Source organism: Lissotriton helveticus, chromosome 5_1, assembly GCF_964261635.1.
Source record: "Lissotriton helveticus chromosome 5_1, aLisHel1.1, whole genome shotgun sequence".
NCBI classification, from domain to species: domain Eukaryota; kingdom Metazoa; phylum Chordata; class Amphibia; order Caudata; family Salamandridae; genus Lissotriton; species Lissotriton helveticus.
Genome location: NC_136065.1, coordinates 97,986,193 through 98,007,490, shown reverse-complemented (window position 1 = coordinate 98,007,490; position 21,298 = coordinate 97,986,193). Strand labels below are relative to the sequence as shown.

The 21,298-nt window shown below is 46.8% G+C and overlaps 1 protein-coding gene across 1 annotated transcript in view; it reads left to right on the top strand.

Annotated features, from left to right (window-relative positions):
- Positions 1–14,458: 14,458 nt before the first annotated feature.
- LOC144754214 (E3 ubiquitin-protein ligase TRIM39-like) overlaps positions 14,459–21,298 on the top strand; it is a 256,583-nt gene continuing 249,743 nt past the window's right edge. The window contains exon 1 of the mRNA XM_078641799.1: positions 14,459–15,050. Within this exon, the coding sequence (XP_078497925.1) occupies positions 14,637–15,050 (414 nt within the window). The 5' untranslated portion in view covers positions 14,459–14,636. The remainder of the gene's footprint in view (positions 15,051–21,298) is intronic.

Sequence of the window (21,298 nt, the reverse complement as noted above, 5' to 3'; positions counted from 1 at the left end):
CTTGGTTCTCAATGTCCCGGCCCGTACTCCCTCAAAGCCATTATTAGCTAAACTTCATTGGCTCTCAGTGAAACAGAGGGTGATGTTTAAAACCTGTTGCATCATTCACAAGTGCCTTATTGGTAAAGGTCCAGATTACTTAACCGAAAAATTCATTCCTTACGTTCCCTCTAGGTCCCTGAGATCTGGGGATCAAGAATTGTTATGTGTCCCCAGGTTCAGGAAGACAAGACAAGGGGGAAGGGCTTTATCAGTAGCTAGCCCAAAGTTATGGAATGAACTTCCTAAGGAAATTAGACTATGCAGGGAACATCTTCCCTTTAGAAAAAATTAAAAACATTCCTTTTTAATTACTAGAGGTCTGGTTACGTAATGAAGATATATGACTGGGCCTTTTCTTGCTCTCAGATGCTGCCAATGGCGCGGAGATACTCCTTCGGGAGTCGATTCCTAGCGCGGTACAAGTTTGCAAATAAATAAATAAATAAAGAGCCCCTGACAGAAGCAGAGTGGGGAAGGGTACACGCAGAGGTTAAACAAAAGTAGCTCAAATGTATGCTTCAGGCATACTCAATTTAATATAGTACATTAACTATACCTAACACCTCATACACGGCATAAAATCTACCCGGACAGGTCCTCTCAATGCCCCAGCTGCAGCTCTAACGACGCTAAGTTCCTACACATGACCTGGGACTGCCCAAGGGTGACCTCATTCTAGGAGGCAGTTTTAGACCACTTGAAGCAAGTAACGGGGTGGTCGAGTCAGCACTCCAGCCAGCAGGTACACCTGGGACTTATACCATGGCCCGATTTCTGCAGCTGGGGCTAGTTTTGGCAAAGAGACGGATAGCAATTAGCTAGATGAGTGCGCAGCCACCTACAATGAAAAACTGGACTAAAGACCTAGAGGAATGGGCTATGGCAGAATTAATTCGCATGCGCAAAGTCCAGAGGGATGAAAAATTAGAAGACGATGCGAGAGCATGGCACGGTATGATATCAGAGGTACAGCTAGAGGTGGAGAAGGAGGGTTCCCCTTCACATGCCACGGGAGGAGCACAGATTGCTCGCCAGGGCTTGGAGGACAGAGGCAGCGTATGGATTATCGTGGGATAGTGGGCCCACGGGTTGGATACTGCAACTCGTATTAAAAACAACTTTGAGGTACATAGTCCACTGGTGGGTATGGCCAGGTGACCCAAGTGGGGTGGGGGGGTTAGTTTACAGTTCAATTGTTTAGATAAGCTTTCGAATATTACTCTTCTTTATCCCAATGTAGCAGGAGCTGTACAGCACTGGATGAACAATCAAATATGACCCTTAACAACTAGAATTGTACAGTTGTGTTCCCTCCTTTTTCTTTCTGTCATGGGGACAGCCTGCTTACATACGAATTGTAATCATACTTGCTACATAATGTGATGGTTTATGGATGAAAATTCAATAAAAATATTACACACAAAAATAAAGTATGCGCAGGTGCATGCAAAGCATATATCACTATTACAGTGGATGCTGAAATACACGACACAACAAATCAGAACATGTATGGGGACCTCCTCAGGTCTGTTGAACCTGTCAATTCAATGGTTCCAAGTGTCTCAGTATTGCACGCTTAGTGAGTACCTGGGCGAGCACCTGCACATACATATGGCCTGCTTAGTGAGAACCTGGGCAGCAGCTGCACATGTATGGGGTCCGCTTAGTGTGTACCTGGGCTAACAGCTGCACATACATTGGGCCAGCTAAGTGAGTACCCGGGCTAGCAGCTGCACATACATGGGGCCAGCTTAGTGAGGACCTGGGCTAGCAGCTGCACATACATGAGGCCCGCATAGTGAGTACCTGGGCAAATAGTTGCACATACATGGGGCCTTTTTAGTGAGTACCTGGGCTACAACGCTGTACATTCATGGGGCCTTCTTAATGAGTACCTGGGCTAATAGATGCACATACATGGGGTAAGCTTAGTGGGTACCTGGGCTAATAGCTGCACATACATGTGGCCTTCTTAGTGAGTACCTGGGCTAATAGATTTATGTACATGTGGTGAGCTTAGTGAGTACCTGGGCTAATAGCTGCACATACATGGAGCCTTCTTAGTGAGTACCTGGGCTAATAGCTGCACATACATGGAGCCTTTTTAGTGAGTACCTGGGCCAATAGCTGCACATACATGGGCCTGCTTAGTGAGTACATGGGCTAGTAGATGCCCATACATGGGGCCTGCTCAGTGAGTACCTGGGCCAATAGCTGCACATACATCGGGCCTGCTTAGTGAGTACATGGGCTAGTAGCTGCACATACATGGGGCCTGCTCAGTGAGTACCTGGGCCAATAGCTGCACATACATCGGGCCTGCTTAGTGAGTACATGGGCTAGTAGCTGCACATACATGGGGCCTGCTCAGTGAGTACCTGGGCCAATAGCTGCACATACATCGGGCCTGCTTAGTGAGTACATGGGCTAGTAGCTGCACATACATGGGGCCTGCTCAGTGAGTTCCTGGGCTAGTAGCTGCACATACATGGGGCCTGCTTAGTGAGTACCTAGGCTAGTAGCTGCACATATATGGGGCCTTCTTAGTGATTACCTGGGCTAATAGCTGTTCATACATGGTAAAAGAACATTTCTAGAAATTTAGGGGCAAGTTGAGCAGGAGATGATAACCTAGATAGATGATCAGAACTGAGAAAATCCACAACTACAACACGTTTGTGTATCACTGCTGGTGAATACCCAAAGCTTACCAGGTACCACAGATTCATTGAAACTGAATAGCCCCTAGTATGTGGACGTCTCCAGGAAGAACTGCTTTTGAGCCTCCTATTCTTGGGCTTCTTATTTCTCTTTCACTCTCATAAGTAGGAGGTTCTGAAAACCCACTTTGAAAATGCATCTGGCTGAAGCGTTCGGACTGGCCAAGAATGTTGCAAACCTCAGGGGGTAGCATCCCACTTGTGCTGAGGGTGTCACACAAGTCAGGGGGCTGCTTCCCACTTGTGCCGTGGGTGTCACACAGACCAGCAGGATGCTTCCCACCTGTGCCGAGGGTGTCACGCACGTCAGGGGGTGCTTCCTACCTGTGCCAAGGGTGTCACACATGTCAGGGGGCTGCTCCCGCATGTGCTGAGGGTGTCACACAGACCAGCAGGGTGCTTCCCGCCTGTGCTGAGGGTGTCGCGCATGTCAGCAGGATGCTTCCCACCTGTGCAGAGGGTGTCACACACATGAGGGGGTGCTTCCCACCTGTGCTGAGGGTGTAACACATGTCAGGGGGATGCTTCCCACCTGTGCTGAGGGTGTCACACATGACAGAGGGTGCTTCCCACCTATGCTGAGGGTGTCACACACTGCAAGGGTGCTTCCCACCTGTGCCGAGGGTGTCGCAAAGACCTGCAGTGTGCTTCCCACCTGTGCAGAGGGTGTCACACATGTCAGCAGGGTGCTTCCCACCTGTGCAGAGGGTGTCACACATGTCTGTGGGATGCTTCCCACCTGTGCTGAGGGTATCACACATGTCAGGGGGATGCTTCCCACTTGTGCTGAGGGTGTCACACATGACAGAGGTTGCTTCCCACCTGTGCTGAGGGTGTCACACACTTCAGGGTGCTTCCCACCTGTGCCGAGGTGTCACACAGACCTGCGGGGTGCTTCCCACCTGTGCCAAGGGTGTCACACAGACCAGCAGGGTGCTTCCCACCTGTGCTGAGGGTATCATGCATGTCAGCAGGGTGCTTCCCACCTGTGCAGAGGGTGTCAAACACGCATGGGGTGCTTCCCACCTGTGCTGAGGGTGTCACACATGACAGAGGATGCTTCCCACCTGTGCTGATGGTGTCATACACTTCAGGGGTGCTTCCCACCTGTGCTGAGGGTGTCATGCATGTCAGCAGGATGCTTCCCACCAGTGCCGAGGGTGTCACACACATGAGGGGGCTGCTTCCCACCTGTGCCGAGGGTGTCACCCAGACCAGCAGGGTGCATACTCCATCCGACCTCTCAATCACAGGGACAACACGATTCGCTCTTTCCTTCTTATCAAGCCGCGCAAGCAATTTACCAGCCTTGTCACCCACATCATACAGCCTACCCTGTTGCTCCCTGTTCATTACCTTAGCAGCGTCGGTCACCAGGGTTATATAATCAGATTGTTTTAAGCTGAGGGAGCGGAGTTTAGCACAGGTTACACCAGCCTCGAGGTCACTCTCAATCACAGTTATTTCATCTTCAATGCGTACCAGTTCCTCACATTTGGCTTTCTTGGCACCAGTAATTAACGACAAGGAATGTCCACGTATAACAGTCTTGAAAGCCTCCCACAATGACACAGAGGAAGAAACAGACCCCACATTATCAAGGAAGTAATGATCAATAGATTTGATCAATTCCGAGCGGATCTTAGGATTCCGGAGATACCAGGGGTTTATGGGAGCAACCCTGCTTTCGCTGCACACCCCAGCTTCCACACAGAGCCACAAGGGGGAATGATCTGAGATGCCCCTGGGAAGATGTCGAATTTCTCTGATAGAGGAGGATTGGGATACTGGCATTAAGAGATAGTCAAGCCTGGAGAGGCTCCCGTGGGCCCCTGAATGGAAAGTATATTGTGACTGCACAGGATGCATCAACCTCCAACTATCTATCAGCCCGAAAGTTTCCAAAAACCCACTCATCCACAACTGAGGTCTAGCCAAGTCTCTAGGAGGGTAGCGATCCAAAGTGCCAGAGACAACTGAGTTAAAGTCCCCACCCAGGATTAAAAGACCTTCAGGAAGCCCTAGAACAACCCGTCCAATATCAGCAAAGGTAGAAATCTGCAGGCCTGGGGGGACATAGATTGTGAGTATGGAGAGCGTCTTCCCCTCCCATCTACCAGTGAGTGCGGCATAGCGCCCCCTGTCGTCAAGTATTACATCATCGATCTCAAAGGGGAGAGAAGACCGGACCAAAACACCCACCCCCCTAGAGCCAGAAGTGAATCCGTAGTGAGCGACCAAGCGATAGCCTCGTCTATTCATGGCTTGACATGCATTACCAATTAAATGCGTTTCTTGCAGAAGGACAAAATCAGGAGAATGACGTCTCAAAAACTGCAGCACAACCCCTCGTTTTATCCTGTCCCCCACCCGTTGACATTCCAAGACAGCAGTCTCAACTCACAACCCCCCATTCCCGGAAAGACTGTAGAGCACAGCCCACACAGAACACAATGATCGGAGCAGTAAAGAATACAATACGATGCCTTGCAAGAAATAACAAACGAACAAAGACCCCCCCACCAACCCCCAACTTGTACCCGTTACAACTCCCCCCACCCTGCACCCCTGCGTAAGACTTAATAGCCACCCCAACTTGCAGTGTGCCTGTCGCCCAGACATTAAACTAATATAAACAAAGATACCCAGGAGGAGGAAAGAGTCCCATTTTACCCCCCGCCACCCCGGGGCCAATATAGAATAGGACATAAGAAGACTAAAATATTCGGACTCAGCTGAAATACGATTGAAAAGTTCAGACATCAGGAACCACAGTGTCACTCTTGCTCCGGCAAACCACTTCAGTCTGTATGTCGGAGACGTCGGTAGTCAGGCTGGAGGTCTTCAAATCCAACGACTTGACCCTCTCATTAGTTTTCGCCAGGTCCGCTCTAATCAGGGTGACGTCGACGGCCACTGTGTCGATCTTCGAGGCGAGAGCCTCGTATTTTTGCCCCATTGAAGCCTTCATGCTGGCGCTGGCGCTCATGACATCCTGTAGGGAGAGTTCGGGAGAAGCAGCAGGGTCAGCCCTCGGATCTTCAGAAGTACGGCCGGTACCACCGGGGGATCCCTTAGGATATGTGTAACGATCCATGACATTGGTTTGAGTCTGTCCCCCTCGGAGAGGCGTCTTAGTCTTGCGCTTCTCAGGGTCGGGTCTGGTGGCCATATTGGGAAAGGTGCCCCGAAGGGGCCCGCGAGAACTGGTGAAAATGGCCGTTTATGGCGAGGCCAAAAGTCAGCAAAAGTGAGCCACAATAGTATAATTGCCGGAAAAGTTGGAGGCAAGATGCTCACAGATGGTAACACATTGCGGAGGGGCGAAGCCAAGGGTAGATCTGAGCCGTTTTCCGATCGAACGAGGCCCGGAGTAGGAAAGCGAAACTGTAAGTTGAGATGAGGCCGTCTGGGGGAAAACCCCTCCGGCCGATGTTATTCAACTACTCCACGGCCTGCTGGCTAATGGACCCCCCGGCCACGTCCTGGGGCAGGCCGCAAAAGTTGAAGTCGATGTAGCAGCGGCTCCCGACGTCCAAATGAAATTCTCAAAAGAGTATTGAGATCAGCCAAAGTGCGTCTTCAAAAGCCCATCTTCAAAATCAGGATATACTGAATATGGGATTCCCGCGTTATATCTTGGAGTTGATAGTAAGGCTCCACCAGGGAAATTACGCCAGAATTAGGTGGGGGGCCCAGAGACAACTAACTGGGAGGGTGCCTGTACAGAGGGGAGTCCGCCAGGGTTGTGCGATGGCCCCGTTATTGTTCTCCCTCTTTATCAATGGGGTGGTAGACCATTTGAGGGAGGACTCTGCGGATGCCCCTGCCCTGGCGGGTGAGAAAACACCTACTCTCCTCTTTGCAGATGACACCCTCTTATTGTCCAAAACCCCCTCTGGGCTCCAGAAGCTTCTAGACTGATTCAATGTATTTTGTGCCGAGAGGGGGCTTACTGTAAACACAGCCAAAACCAAAGTGATGGTGTTGTCAGGAGGAAAATAAGCCAGGAGAATGAGTGTAACGTTGAATGGGTCCCCACTAGAGGTGGTGGAGGAGTTTGACTACTTGGGTGTCAGGATTACCAACAGAATGAAATGGGACTCCCATGTGGCCAAAACGCTCTTAAATCTTAAAAGAACTGCTGGAGCAATCTTGAGAAATCAACGCTTGTCCACCAGCAGACCAGTAGCCCCAGCCCTGGCAGTCTATGATGGCAAGGCCTTGGCCTCTGCTATCTACGGCTTGGAGCTGTGGGGATGTGAAAACACCACGAATCTGGCAAGAGCGGAGAATACGTTTATGAGGTATATGGTTGCTCTTCCGCCCTCTACTCCTCTTAAACCACTCTTTATAGACATGGGAAAACACTCTATCTCAGACATAGTGCGCCTTCGTCCTCTGTTGTTTTTGGTGTGCCTGAGAAGGACGCCAGAACTGGCAAACTATGCCTTAGTGTTGGATGAGCTGATCATCTTGAATAGTTCAAACAAGATCCACTGGCTAAACAAACTAAAGCAGTTGGTTTTGAATTTAGGTTTGGGAAAATTCTGGACCTCCCAATCCCCTCCCCACAAGCAAATTATTTAAAAAATCTACTGGGAATGGGTCCAGGCGGAGGAATTAAAAAGTACAACGTGGGTGTCTCTAACTACAAAATTTTTGGAACAAAAACCTACCAAGAAGTTTGAACCCTTCCTTGATTTTATCCAAATTCGAAGAGATAGGACGCTCTTCATGAAAATGAGATACGGAGTACTTCCTCTGAACAAATTCATGGAGGGATGGAAAGGAGTGAGGATCCATTCCCATACCTGCCCAGGTTGCCCATGTATGAGCGAATCTTTACCCCATTTCTTGTTCGCTTGTACAGCGTATAAAAAACCAAGAGCAAGATGGTTAAAACCTGTATGTAGAGAGTTGGGAGTGAGAGATTTTAGGATTGCTCTTCGTATCCTCTCATCAGATACTACATCTCTGTTTGTCGTATGTGGGATTGCTAAGTATCTATCAAATGCATGGTTTATACGATCAAGGCTGTTAAAAACTATTGAAGGCTAGACTGTGGCTTCTAACTTGTCACCTAAACCCGCTACTGCATATGACCTATGACTTTTTTATATGTAAATATTCTTTATCTTTTTAAAATTATGAAATGAATCGAACCGAATATGATATTTTAGATATGTGTGTTTTTATGTTTAAATTGTTTGTACTTTTATGATATGTATATATCGAATAAAGTATTACAACAACAACAAATACAGGATATAGTTCAGGATAGTCGCGGTGGGCGGCGAGGGTCCCGGGAGCTCTGTGCTCACGCGACCATCTTGGATGCTCGCGAAGCTCGTCCCCTGCATTGTACTTCTTAACTAGCATTTCAATTGTAGCAGTGAATTTCTTATGCTTGAGAAATAAGACTGTTCAATAAATACTTTTATTGAAAACGCCCGTCTCTCCATTTCTCAGCAACTCTGGTGAAACGAAGCATGCACAAGTGACTGAGTGAAATAGCCATCTATTGTTTCCGCGACTCTAGAGATATGTTTCATTCTGGGGGAAACAAAGTTGTCATGTTTATGCGGTTGTCAGAGACTAATCCCTTCTTGTGAATTCAAAGAAAGTTTCTAGTGACCTCTGAGCTAGCTGGCACACACAATTAAGTCTAATATATTCGGCAGAGACCTAGTTGACCGCAGTCCTACGTCTAAGCTGCAGGATATATTATTCCAATGCGCATAGCCTATTGGGAATATAGGAACTACACTACAGTTGCCTGCCTGCTAAAGAAAGGAGAGAGAAACTTTGTGAGTACTTTCATCAACTTGTGAAGGATCTCCAAGGGCTTGAGAAAGAGCTTGCCTCCTGCGGAAGTCTCAGGGACAATAGACTTCACCCACCAGCTCCCCAAGAGTTCTTTGGAAGTGCCTGCAGTTGTGTTGGACTTTCTGAGGGACTGCATGTCACAAGGAGCTGGAAGCGCGACTCACGAAGGAGAAGCGTGTCGCCAAACTGCCGCAGTTGCTTCACAACGCGAAAGTGCCTTGCCGGAGAAGAGGATCGACGTTGCACCAGATGCCACCGCATCATCGGAGAAGCGTGTCGCAGCCGCTGTCGTCTCATCGCTGGGAAAGCGTGTCGCCGCTGCAAGCTGTCGCATCGTTGCCGAAGCACCTCAAACCACCGGAGAAGAGGATCAACATCACATCAGATGCTGCCACATCACCGGGAAGCGTGTCGCAGGGTCTGCAAGGCCGTCGGGCGTGCATGCATCGTATCGCATCCAAGAGAAGACGCCATCTTTGTTTTATTGCACCGGATCTTCATCGCATCACGGCATTGCGGGACACATCGCCATGGAAGCGCAGTAAGAAACCAACGCATCACCTCCCCATGCAGGGAAGAACCGACACATCCCCTAAGCAGCAATAGCGACCCGACACATCACCATTCTTGCGTGTAAGGAACCGACGCATCACCTTCCCTTCAACACTTTGGTTGTATAGCGTTACGCATCTTAAGGTACATTGACTCAAAGTGTTGCATTTTACATCTAAAAGAGAACTAAGCTATTTCTACCATTTTTAAGGTACAGTATTGTGGATTTTTGTCATTTGTGGTCTTGTGTTAAGTCTGTATAAAAATACTTATTTTTATACTACAACTTGTGTGGTGTCCATCTGTAGTGTTGTCACTGGGTTACTGTGTGTGTTCACAAATGCTTTACACACTGCCTCTGAGATAAGCCTGTCTGCTCGTGCCAAGCTACCAAAGGGAGTGAGCAGGGGTTATTTTAGGAGTGTACCCCCTTACCCTGACTAGACGCATGAGTCCCTATTTGGTCAAAGGTACCTACTGCTGCCAACTAGAGACCTCCAAATCTAACAGTCATCTATTCTGTGGATCATGGCTGATTCAGTGCTGTGACCAGCACGGCAGCCGGATTGGTATTGGTTAAGCAGGTTGAATTCGTGTATGTGTTTGCCAAGCTGCATGTGGACACATTTTTCGAAGAGTTTGGCCAGTGTGGGGATGTTGGATATTGGGCGATAGTTATTTAAGTCCGCTGGGTCCGCTGATGGCTCCTTTAAGATAGGAGATACCTGCCCTACTTTAAGGGCTTCTGGGATGATTCCTTGAAGGAGAGAGGTGTTTATAATCTTGGTCCAGAGCGGCAGTAGCAGTGGAGTGAAGTCTTTTAAGTGGTTTGCGGGGAGCAGGTCTGTGAAGTGATTGGAGGGATTCAGGGCCGTGAGTGTTTTAAAAATAGATTCTTCACTGTGGGTGTAGAAGAATGACCAAGATACATTGTTTTTGAGGTCGAACTTTGTGGGACGCATCAGTGGGGCAACAGGCGAGGGCACTGAAGTGTCTAAGTGTGGGTTGGTAAGGGATATTAGGTCATTGCGCAAGTCCGTCTTAATGTTTTCTGTCTTTATTGTAAAGAAGGAGGCAAATTCCTCGCAGTTGGGTAGTGTTTCTGGGATAGCTTGGGGGCGGTGGTGTACCTCCTTAGATTGTGATTTGATTAGTTTGAAAAGCTTTTTGGGACAGTTCTTGGATTGATCTAATTGCTTAGTAAAGAAGTCTGCTTTTGATTGTCTGATCTTTCTGTAGTAAAAGTTTCTCATGCTCTTTTGTAGCTTGAGATGATCCGAGGATGGTGTCGCTCTCCATCTATGTTCGATTAGTCTTAGGGAACACCTACCTTCATTTAGCCTGTCGTCATACCAGGGTTTTGAGTCTTTTATGGTTACTCTTTTCAATTGTAAGGGAGCTATATTGTCTAGAATGGAATGGAAGTAATGGTTGATCAGATCTTGTACATCGGATAGGCCTTCAGTGGGAAGCAAGATGCCAGGGCTGTAAGTTGTGATTAGGTTGGAAACATTCTTTAGATTTCTCTTCCAGATTTTTGTTCTCGTGGGTTGGGTAGAGTGTAATTTAACTGATTCGTTGATGTGGAATGTACTGATGTGGTGGCCAGACCAGTCACAGGGGACGATCGAATCGAGCTGAGTGGAGTCGGCTTTTGAAATTACTAGATCGAGTGTTGAACCTTTATCATGTGTGGGGCTGTTACAGATTTGGGTACGGTTAAGGTCTGAGAGGAAATTTTTTAGGCTGTTGATTCCTGGGTCGTTAAGGTCATCCCAGTGGAGATTGAAATCACCAAGGAATATTTGGATAATATGTTGTCCGTCCTTTGTAGCTAGGATGTCCATGAGGTGTTCGATAAAGGTGAGATTATCACCAGGTGGGTGGTAGAATGCGTTTAGAGAGCATATTGATTTGTTATTACTAGTGATTTCTAAACATAGGTATTCACAGGAGGATAGTATCGGGGAGTGGGAGCGGTTCACTGAGAGATTGCTTTGATGTATACAAGCAACACCCCACCTAGCCTATCCGTTCTGTCAAGTTTTTTTATTTAATGGTTTGGGGGTACCAGTGTGTCTAGGATGGGAGTAGATGATTTGTTTAGCCAAGTTTCAGTCAGAATTATTGGTCAGGTTCATTCGAAAGTATGAGGTCAGCTAAGTTGGTTGTATGTTTTGAGGCAGATCTGCAGTTTAGAAGTATACATTTAAGCTGAGTTTTGATGGGTGTTGTGGTGGGTTTGTGTATTATGGGGAATTGAATTAGGTTGCTTTCCACAATACCTCTAGAAATGAGTATTGTAAGTCTATGAGTATTGGGATAAATAGATTTGATAAGAGCAAGTTTAGGCACGTTGTCTGAGAGTCCAGAATTAAGGGGGAGAGGCGGTAGCTCATAGGAACGGAGTAGAGAGGTTAAGCCTTTGTCTGATAGATCGTTTTACTTTCTTATCAGACGGGATGAGGCATTAGGGTAGGGCACTGTTCTCCAGCTTGGTGGCACAAGTTTCAGGGAGGTTGTGTGCAACTGTTGTGTCATTTCGAATGGTTGAGGTGATGGTAATTTCTGGATTCTAGTTTGGCACGCATGAATTTTGGTTGTTTTGAAATTTGGTCGTGAAGCATTTGCAGTTCCTCTTTGACTTGTTGTAGAGATAGCAGTATCTCGTCAAGTCTGGGGTCGGGTGTTGGAGGTAACGTATTGGCTGTCTGGACTGTGGTTAATGTTGGAGTGGGTGCGTTGTGTGTGAGGTTTGGGAGTGAATCATATTCTGATTCGTAGTAATGTAGTCTTTCTGTGTGATTTTCAGAGCGGGGAGAGTAGGGGCGTGATGTGAAGGGGTGTGGATGTGGGTTGTGTGTGGGAGAATGGGATTAGTAGGGGGGAAGGGGCAGGTGGGAGTGCGGGCTGCGAGTGTGTAGGTGTGTGGGGTTAGAGTGAGATATTGTGACTATTGATGGTGTTGGGGGCAGGGAGGGAAATGCGGGATGTGAACTTGAGCATGTGAGGGGGAATGGATGAGGGGTACGATTGGGACAAAGTTAGTGTTAGTGAGGGGAGAAGGGGCAGGAGGGAAGGGGGGATGCAAGGATATAGGGGTGTTGGATGTGGATGGAACAATAGGAATATTGGCAGTGCTGGTGGACAAGTGGGACTCGGAGAGCCGTGAGTTATCTTGAAGGGTGACAGTTTGGGGCTTCCAACTTTTTCCTTAATGATAAAGAGGAAAAATATTATCTAGTAAGGTTAGGTTACGGTCTGATGCTTGCATAAGGATTATGACGTTAAAGTCTTGCACTTTCAGTTTGATGTCAAGCACATTTCTGGAGGTAAAAATCTGTGCTGAGTCTGACATACAGGGGCTACTGCTGATTGTATAAACACACTCGTCAGTCCTTAGAGCCTGTGCAGTACAGAAGGAAGCCCTATCTGTCAGGAAAGAAGTGGGGCTGAGCAGTAGCATCAGCGCTCACACAAGGAACAGGCACAGTGCAGGGGCATTCAGGTACAGGCAGATCAAGCTTCCTTCACATACAGGGTGAGTTCAGCAGCAGCAGTGCAGTCTTTCCTTACATATTGAACCATCCTGACACAACCTTACCTACCCACGTATGGGAACACTGAAGAGGAAGATTTTGAAACACCAGGCATGTAAATTCTGCCCCGCTAGATTTTCTAAAAGTGCTAACATATACATTAGAAAAAAGATCAACAATATCTTTGCCTCGAGTAAAAACTCCCTCACACTTATGAAAGATTTGCACCGAACCAGCAATAGCAGTTCAGGTGTTGCTCATATACAAAACTGCTGGCTGGTTGGTGCCTCAGTGGACTAATGCAGCCCCTCCAGAAACTTGTGTTTGTTCTCATTGCTACAGGTTGGAATTCTGGTGCGCCAAATCAGCCTCTCATCCTCCTGAGGTCGATAAAATAAGTACCAATGCGTTGGGTAACAATAAGCACCTGTTATTCAGCACCCACATGCCTCAAGGGACGAGAATGTGCTTTACAAACACCTGCATTGTGTAAGTGGGACAGCACAGACTACAGCAGATTTCCCTCACACACAGAAGAGGTGCAGCATAGATACCAGCAGTGCAAGCTTCCTTCACTCAAAGAACAGGTACATCAGGGCATCAGCGGTACTAGCTTCCCTTACACACAGAACAGGAACATCAGGGCATCAGTGGGGCAGGTTTCCTTGACACAAAACAGGTGCATCACACAAAACAGCATTGCCAGCTTCCCTCACACACAGAGAGATGCAGTGCAAGCTTACCTCACACAATAGAGGTGCATCAATGTCACCTTCCTTTATACAGCACAGCTATGAGAGTGAGCCTGCCTCACACACAGGCTAGGTACATTAGGGCAGCAGCAGTGCAAGCTTCTCCCACCCACAAAACAGGTAATCACAGCACCCGTTTTGCAAGCTTCCCTCACACACAGAACAGACATCAGGGTAGCAGCAGTGCAAACGTTCTTTACATTCACAACACAGGTACATCAGGGCATCCGCAGTGCAAGCTTCCTTCACACACAGACTAATGCATCCTAGACAACAACAGTACAATCTTCCCTTACAGACAAAAGCGCCTCTGTAATTACATCAGCAACTGATCCTTTCCTTTACTCAGTCCACGTAGGGTTGTCACCTGGCCAGTGTTTGTCCGCTAGGAGAGTAACAACGTCGAGAAAAGTAGCCAAAGGTGGTATATGATAGTGTTGAAAAATGAAGTAAAAGCAGCAAATGCAGGAAGAAATTGCTTCCAAATGATTTTCAGTCTCTCTGTACAATTCCTAAACGAACATTATAACAAACGGATCGATGCAGAATTGCCACTTTAAAAGTAATACATAGGACTTTACAAAAAAATGTATTCAAGTGCCAGCTCCACTTGCAGAATCTAAGAACAAAACCAAGTGCCTGAATTTTAGCTGAGAAAGTGTCAAACTTCGAGTCAAATCACAGGCAGCAGAAGAGTCAGTTCTGTTCTGTGCCTGTAACATGAACCCGGAAGTCCCAGCGCACACGTGAGGGGCGCAGACGCACAGACACACCCATGCACACAGAGAGGGACAGACGCACAGACAGACCCACTGCACACAGAGAGACAGACGCACAGACACACCCACTGCACACAGAGAGGGACAGACGCACAGACACACCCACTGCACACAGGGAGGGACAGACACACCCACTGCACACAGAGAGAGAGACAGAGAGAGAGAGAGAGAGAGACAGACGCACAGACACACCCACTGCACACAGAGAGACAGACGCACAGACACACCCACTGCACACAGAGAGGGACAGACGCACAGACACACCCACTGCACACAGGGAGGGACAGACGCACAGACACACCCACTGCACACAGAGAGAGAGACAGAGAGAGAGAGAGAGAGAGAGAGAGACAGACGCACAGACACACCCTCTTCACAAAGAGAGAAACTGAAACTTACCTTCACTTCCGGTATTTCTGCATCATGGCGGCAGCAGCTCAGCTCGGGAGCCTCCAGGAAGAGGCCACTTGTTCCATCTGTTTGGAATATTTTAAGGATCCGGTGATGATCGATTGTGGACACAACTTCTGCCGCTCCTGCATCACCCAGAGCTGGGAGGGAAGAGATGAAAACTTCCCCTGTCCACAGTGCAGGGAAACATCTCGTAGGAAAAAACTCCGACCCAACAGGCAACTGGGGAACATGGTGGAAATTGCAAAACAGCTTCACCCGTCCCCAGAGAAGCCCCAGGGGGAGAATCTGTGCGAGAAACATGATGAGAACCTGAGGCTGTTCTGTGCAGAGGATCAGAGGATGATATGTTTGAGCTGCTGGGAGTCCAAGGAGCATAAAACACACTCAGCAAGTCGTGTAGAGGAGGCTGCAGAGGAGCACAAGGTATGTCAATGGACATTATGAGATAAATAGGTCACAGTGTGATTCCCATGGAGGAACCTACAGAGAGGGGTACAAGGTGTGTGTCTGTGTGTGTGGTTGTTAATGAACGACTAGTGAAGAGCACAAGGTGTGTCTGTGGAAACTGAGAGAACACAAAGTCACTTGATGAGCCACATCAAGGAGCAACTCAAAAACACAAGTTATGTGTGTCAGGGTTCAGAGGTCACAAGCCACCCCATGTGTCCTATACAGGAGGCTGCAGAAGAGAAAACCAGAACATAAATAAAAGGCATTGTCATTTACAATACCAATAGCTCAAACTCGCGTAAATGCGAGACCTATTGCATTACAAATGCTTGTTTAAAGTATCATCCTGGCAGAGAACTTTCTGCAGCCTAACTGATCACCAATGCTATTGAAGGAAATAAAATGAAACGGCTTGTTACCACAGCACTGAAAATAGTATCAGGTGACTAAGGCAAAGGGGCCAGAAATTTATTTTTTCTCAAAAATACCCCCCAATTGAGGGGCACATTTGTTGGCAGTCGGTCTCAATAATTAGGAAAAAGCCTTCCCTGAAGATCTCACACTTTGAATTAAAATAAAAAAGAGAAGTTGTTGGTTTGTTTTTGTTGCAGAGTTTGTTATATCACAAGGGAGGCAGATGCACCTGTTATTAAAGAGGTTTGGTAAACAATATGTTTGGACATCTGAAGCAAATAGTACAATAGACACGTGGCACTAAGTGGGCTGGGTCCCGCCAGGTCTCGGACCTTGTAGTAATTAAAACAGACATTGAAACAGGTCCCTGACAAGCCCTGAATTCATATTCTTAACTGTACTGGCAAAAACACTCATTAATTTCTTAACTATGAATGTAAAAATTGTTGAGGTGCTCTGTGTGAGCGATATAGTGCCTGTTTATATGGCACTTGACACTAATAGGAGATGCAGGGTTAAGTAAGCTATTTCTCTTGTATAGTATATTGCTCGAGTATAGTGCATACTTTGAAATGAGTCACCTCCAGGCTTAGGAGCTCAGAAGTTGAATCTGAAGGCTGTGTGGGTTTCTTACAGTGCTGGTCAGTGGGTCAAAAAGATGTTCAGCATAAATGGCCTTGCAATCCTTGGCCTCTCTGTAGACCGCACAGTTTAATTGTCATGGTATTCCAGTTGAAATTGTGATTCTGTGCAGATGTGTGTGATGGAGATAGACAGTTGTGAAAATATTGACATGGCGAAAGTAAAAGAAAATAAATGCAGGGTTTACAGGTGAGTGGGTGCATTGTGCGTTTAGGGGGTGGTAAAGTGAAGGAGATGCCAGGAAGTGCATTCAGAAGAGTGAAAAAAGGGCACTTATTGTTGTTACTCAATCTTAAATAGCTACTAACCACTGATCTTAAATAGCTGACACCTGACAAAGCCAGCAGTCATGACTGGTTTGAGGCGTTTGTCAGTTGTTGTATTAGACATCTGGATTCAATACAGAACTCTGAGAGAAACCAAAGTACGGGTTGGATAGCCCACTATGGAAATCACAGAAATGTAGGCTATGCGTTTAAGCCACACACTTAACTTCATAGGTAGGCACCCTTTATAGACCCCCCCCCCCCATACACACACTTTTTTCACCTAACTTAAAGCTCTGATTACACAAAGAAAAAGATAGATTTCTTTCAGACTAGTTCCTCTGGAAAGCTGGGGCAGAGTCAGCACGTCAGAAATGTCAATAGTATCTGTGAAATTGAAATAAATACCCGATATCGAAAACTTCGGGTTGTTTACTCAAAAGGTGGCCTCCTTAAGATAGTGAATTCGGGGCAATAAAAGGGTGTCTGCAAACTTTCAGTCACAAAAAGTAAAAGTATCTGGACACAATCAAGGCCAGAAGTCTTCGGCCAAATGTGAATAATCCTGCCCCAGCCCTGCTGACCAAGTAACAGTCCTCCGGCCATCCGTAGCATGAGGCGGACAGTACCATTTGCTACAAGGGGTAAGCAGTTCCTAGGGGTACAGGGTGATCAGGCGTGGTGTGGGGTCTTCAGTGAGGGGTGTATAATAGCGCTCGTTGTGTAGTTGGCGTAGACATTCTTTTCTATAGTCGGTAGTTGCCATAATCACGATTGCTCCCCTTTTGTCAGCCTCCTTGATAGTGATAGTGATCTTGGGGTCGTTGGCCAAGAGTTTGATTGCCTCTGATTCAGTTTTGGAAGTATTCATGAAGGTGGTCTTTTTTCGTTTTTCTGCTATCTCTTTTAGGACAGCTTTCTCCAAAGTTAGGATCTCTGGTGGGACCATACTTGAGGTCGGGTGAAGGTGGAAGGTTTTCGGAATCCAGTGTCATCAGATGTAGGCGCTGGTTGGTTGCCGAAGTATGCTTTTAACCGTATCTTCTGAAAAGACTCTAAAGTTCACAGTAGGTGTGGAAGTCGTCAGTGCTCGGAGGGGGCGCAAAACCCAACCCGCATTTGAGTACGTTGGTTTCTGCCTGGGTTAGTTGTCTCTCTGAGAGATTAACTATTAGTTTTTCTTCTCTAGATGGCTCCATAGTTCCATTTGTAGTTGTTGGGTTTGATCCTGCCATTGGACCTGCTTTTGTTGTTGTTGTGTCCCTCTTCTTTTTCTGCTGCGCCCTCTGCCCCAACCTCTGCCTAAAAAAGGTTGTGGTTGGAAGGGGGCAAAAAGGGGTTGAGGGCCATGTTGATATTGAGGGTACTGCCACATCGGTTGGCCGTGAAAAGGTGGTGGTCCTTGATAAGTAGGTGGTCCATATCCGTACATCATGTTGCGTTGTTGTTGGTTGGCACCACGACGTCAACAACTTGTACATGTTCTCTGACAACACCACTCAACTATGTGCAAGGTCTCATTCTCGACACAGACACCCCCTGTTTATTCAGGTTTTAATTGCCTTTGTGTTTGTCTGTCCTTTTCCCTTTTTTCACCCCTACAGGTCTTTCTCTGCCACCCAGTATAGGTCTACTAGGGCGTCACTCTATGTTGTCAGTTCACCACCCTACAATTTTGGAATGCGACTTCTAGTAGTGCACCACGTTATTCACTTAGGTCCTGATGAAGTGCCACATGACTCGTTAGGGGCGATATAGGCATGACAAATGTCGACCCATCTCACAGAGTTTGCCCTCTAGGAACATTGCATCCACATAGGGCATCCACATACTTTTAACCAAGCTGGAACTACATTAAACCTTTTGGCTAGGATTGCTCCAGACTTATTTCAAAACACACCACCCGTGCACTACCCTTGCCCTATCACCCGAACGCACCCTACGGCTTCTTCAAAAAGATCTCCGCCAAAGAGCCCCGTTTACGGTGAGCCCGTCTGGCATTGCAGCGCCGGCCCAACGAGGAGCAACGCCCAATGATGAACAGGGGTGTGGAATTTAATAAAATATCTACTTGTCCATGGGGCAGGTTGCTTTACAAATCTACTTGTCCTGTAACAAAATCCACTTGTCTCTCTTGTGTCATGTAATGCAGCAACAAGTTATGGCAGCAATCTCATTATATAAGATCTCTGATATAGCCTCTCTGATTATGCCAGGCTCATTGCATAATAGGGTTTGAATACTAGCCTTTCCCTTATGTTGCCACGTTTCCGCAGGTCTACATACTGGGGCTGAACATAGTGCTAAGCAATAGTTCCAGGGTTGGAATGCCCTTTTAAGTCTGTGCAAACTTACTAACTTCCATGTTTTAAGGATTTTCAATAACTCTTCACCAATCTTTTCCCATACTGAGAAAGTTTGGAACTTAACTCCCGATCATTGCAGATATGAAACTTCTTCCAGGGTTGGGAAAAAAGTGGTTGGAGGGAATGTGAACTTGCAAACACTCAGATGTTCGCAGGACCAAATCTACACATGCATCTTTGCTTATGCTAAAATGCAGTTCACAAATAATTTCTTGGAGTACTATTCCTTGGGCTACTTCTGTAACTTTTTGTGAATTCACAAAAGTTGTATATCTGCATTTAACACAAGGAAATATACCATGGGTGCACTTTTGATACTCTTTAATAATTGGGTCCCTAATTAGATCTGGCGTTAACCGTGGCTTTTTGTGTTTATTAAAATTCTGTCTCTCTCTCTCTCTCTCTGTCTATCAGCTGGCTTCACTGTGAGTGACCGCATTCTGCTCTTTCACAAAGAGCATATCGGTACACAAAGTAGTTTTGTTTAGTACCAGGAACTACTGTGGCAATGTGTGCTTTTTGAGGCTAAAAACTACTTTTGCCAATGTTTGTTATAATGGTGAGGAACCGGCAGCTCCCACACCAATTTGGTTTTATATAAACCGTGCCAAACCAAGTCAGACATTGACAAAACCAAAACGCTGACCATCAATTTCAGACCTGCTGGATTTACCAATGTATGGTTCTTTTTATGTTTCCCAAAATCTTATTGAAACTTGTTACACTGATTTTCCATTATGAACATCTTTGGAATATGCCAGCATACATCAACACATTTTACTAAGTGATGTTGCAAAGAAATGGTACTTAAATGTTTACAGTAGTTTAGCCAAATGTTTTTTTCCTACTTGCATTTGTTTGTGAACATTTCATGTTGAAAGCAAAGACTCCTCAAGCTTGATTTCAAGCCTCTGCAAATATTTACATCTATTCGGAGAGCATTCTGGGAGAATTATACAGAGCCTCATATTGCTAAACTTTGAAAACATGTGTACACATTTTTATACTGGAACCACTGTCAGTATTACAGTCCGAGCTTACAAATTTACTTCGAGCACTAGCCCTAATAATAAAGGCTTTGCATTAATGACCATAAATACAAGTTTGAACATCATTAACACACGGACACAATTATTACCTTAACTGCAGATATTCTTGATCCATAATGTGTTACTGTAAACTGGCTGCCAAAGAGTATGTGATGTAAGGGATTAGGCCTACTTGTCCAAGAACAAAATACACATTAAAACTTGTTGCCCTTGACACCTAACAATATGTCCTGGGTATCGGGCCATATGAATTCCACACCCCTGATGAAGCATGACATACTTCGAGGTGTGTGAGGGCATCACGAAGAAAGACTTGTCTTCCCCCTCCCCTAGGAACTGCATACCCCTTGTAGCACAGTTAACTAGGAGTCCTTTATGCAGGACCTATTTAAATAACGGCTCCTGGTCCCAAATCCCCTCTTTTTGACCTGTCAGTATCATCCCAGATTCCCTTAAGGACCAGGCTGCTTTGGGTCAAAGCTGAGAAATTTCACAGATCTAATCGTGAACACGAGTCAGCCGTGGCGCGGCTTAGCGCATGAAACTGCGGCAGGCCGGGGCCTGCCTGTCTTCCTTCAGGCCAGATACCAGCAGGAGAGTGGATTTTCATAAGCTTCCTCTGACGCGATCACTGTCGAATAACAGGAAGGGATGTATGCGTGGCAGTGTGAGGGTCCCTTACCGCTGGGCTTCGGATCCCCGGCAGGATGAGCAGGAAGAGACACGCGAACGTCAGGAAGACAATGACATTGACAATGACAATCACAATGATGACAATGATGACGATGATGATGATGATGATGATGATGATGATGATGATGATCAGCTGGACGTTGAAGATAAACAGCCTCCTTCTTTGGGGATAGAAGGGGTCGACACCGTCAAAGAGAGTCATTGTTCTGATGTCTGCTGAAATGTGAAACAAACAAACAAATAGGTTCTCGTCGTAGTAGGCACCCGGCATTGCTGCTTCCTCTGCACGCTGCGGTGCCGGTCAGGGAGCCAGATGCAGCCCGGGCGAATGCTCGCTGGTGCCTCCCATCGCAGCCCTTCCCTCCCGGTACTATAAAATATGCACATCTGCTGTCCGGCCGCAAGCTCACATCGCTAGAGAAGAGACGCGTGAGCGTGCACATCGGCTGTCTGGGCAAGTACATATCTCCTGTACCCCTTCGGCAACCAAGTCGACGACAATAGATCTTGCCAAGGCGGACAGTGCATGCGCTGCGTCGCTAGGCGAGACCTAAAAAGCGAAATGTGTGTGGAAGTTTACGGATCATATGCACCCTGAGGGTCCCACAGAGAAGGATGCAAAAGGTATGTGTGTGGGTATTCGGGGTTTCTAATTAACTCTTTAAGAGGATGCAAAGTATGGGTTCAGGTAAAATGGAACTCATATTTCACCCCACGGTTCCCATAGAGAAGGGTGCTCAAGAGAACGCTGCATGTATGTGGGTGGTCAGGGTTATTTATTTAGTTGAAAA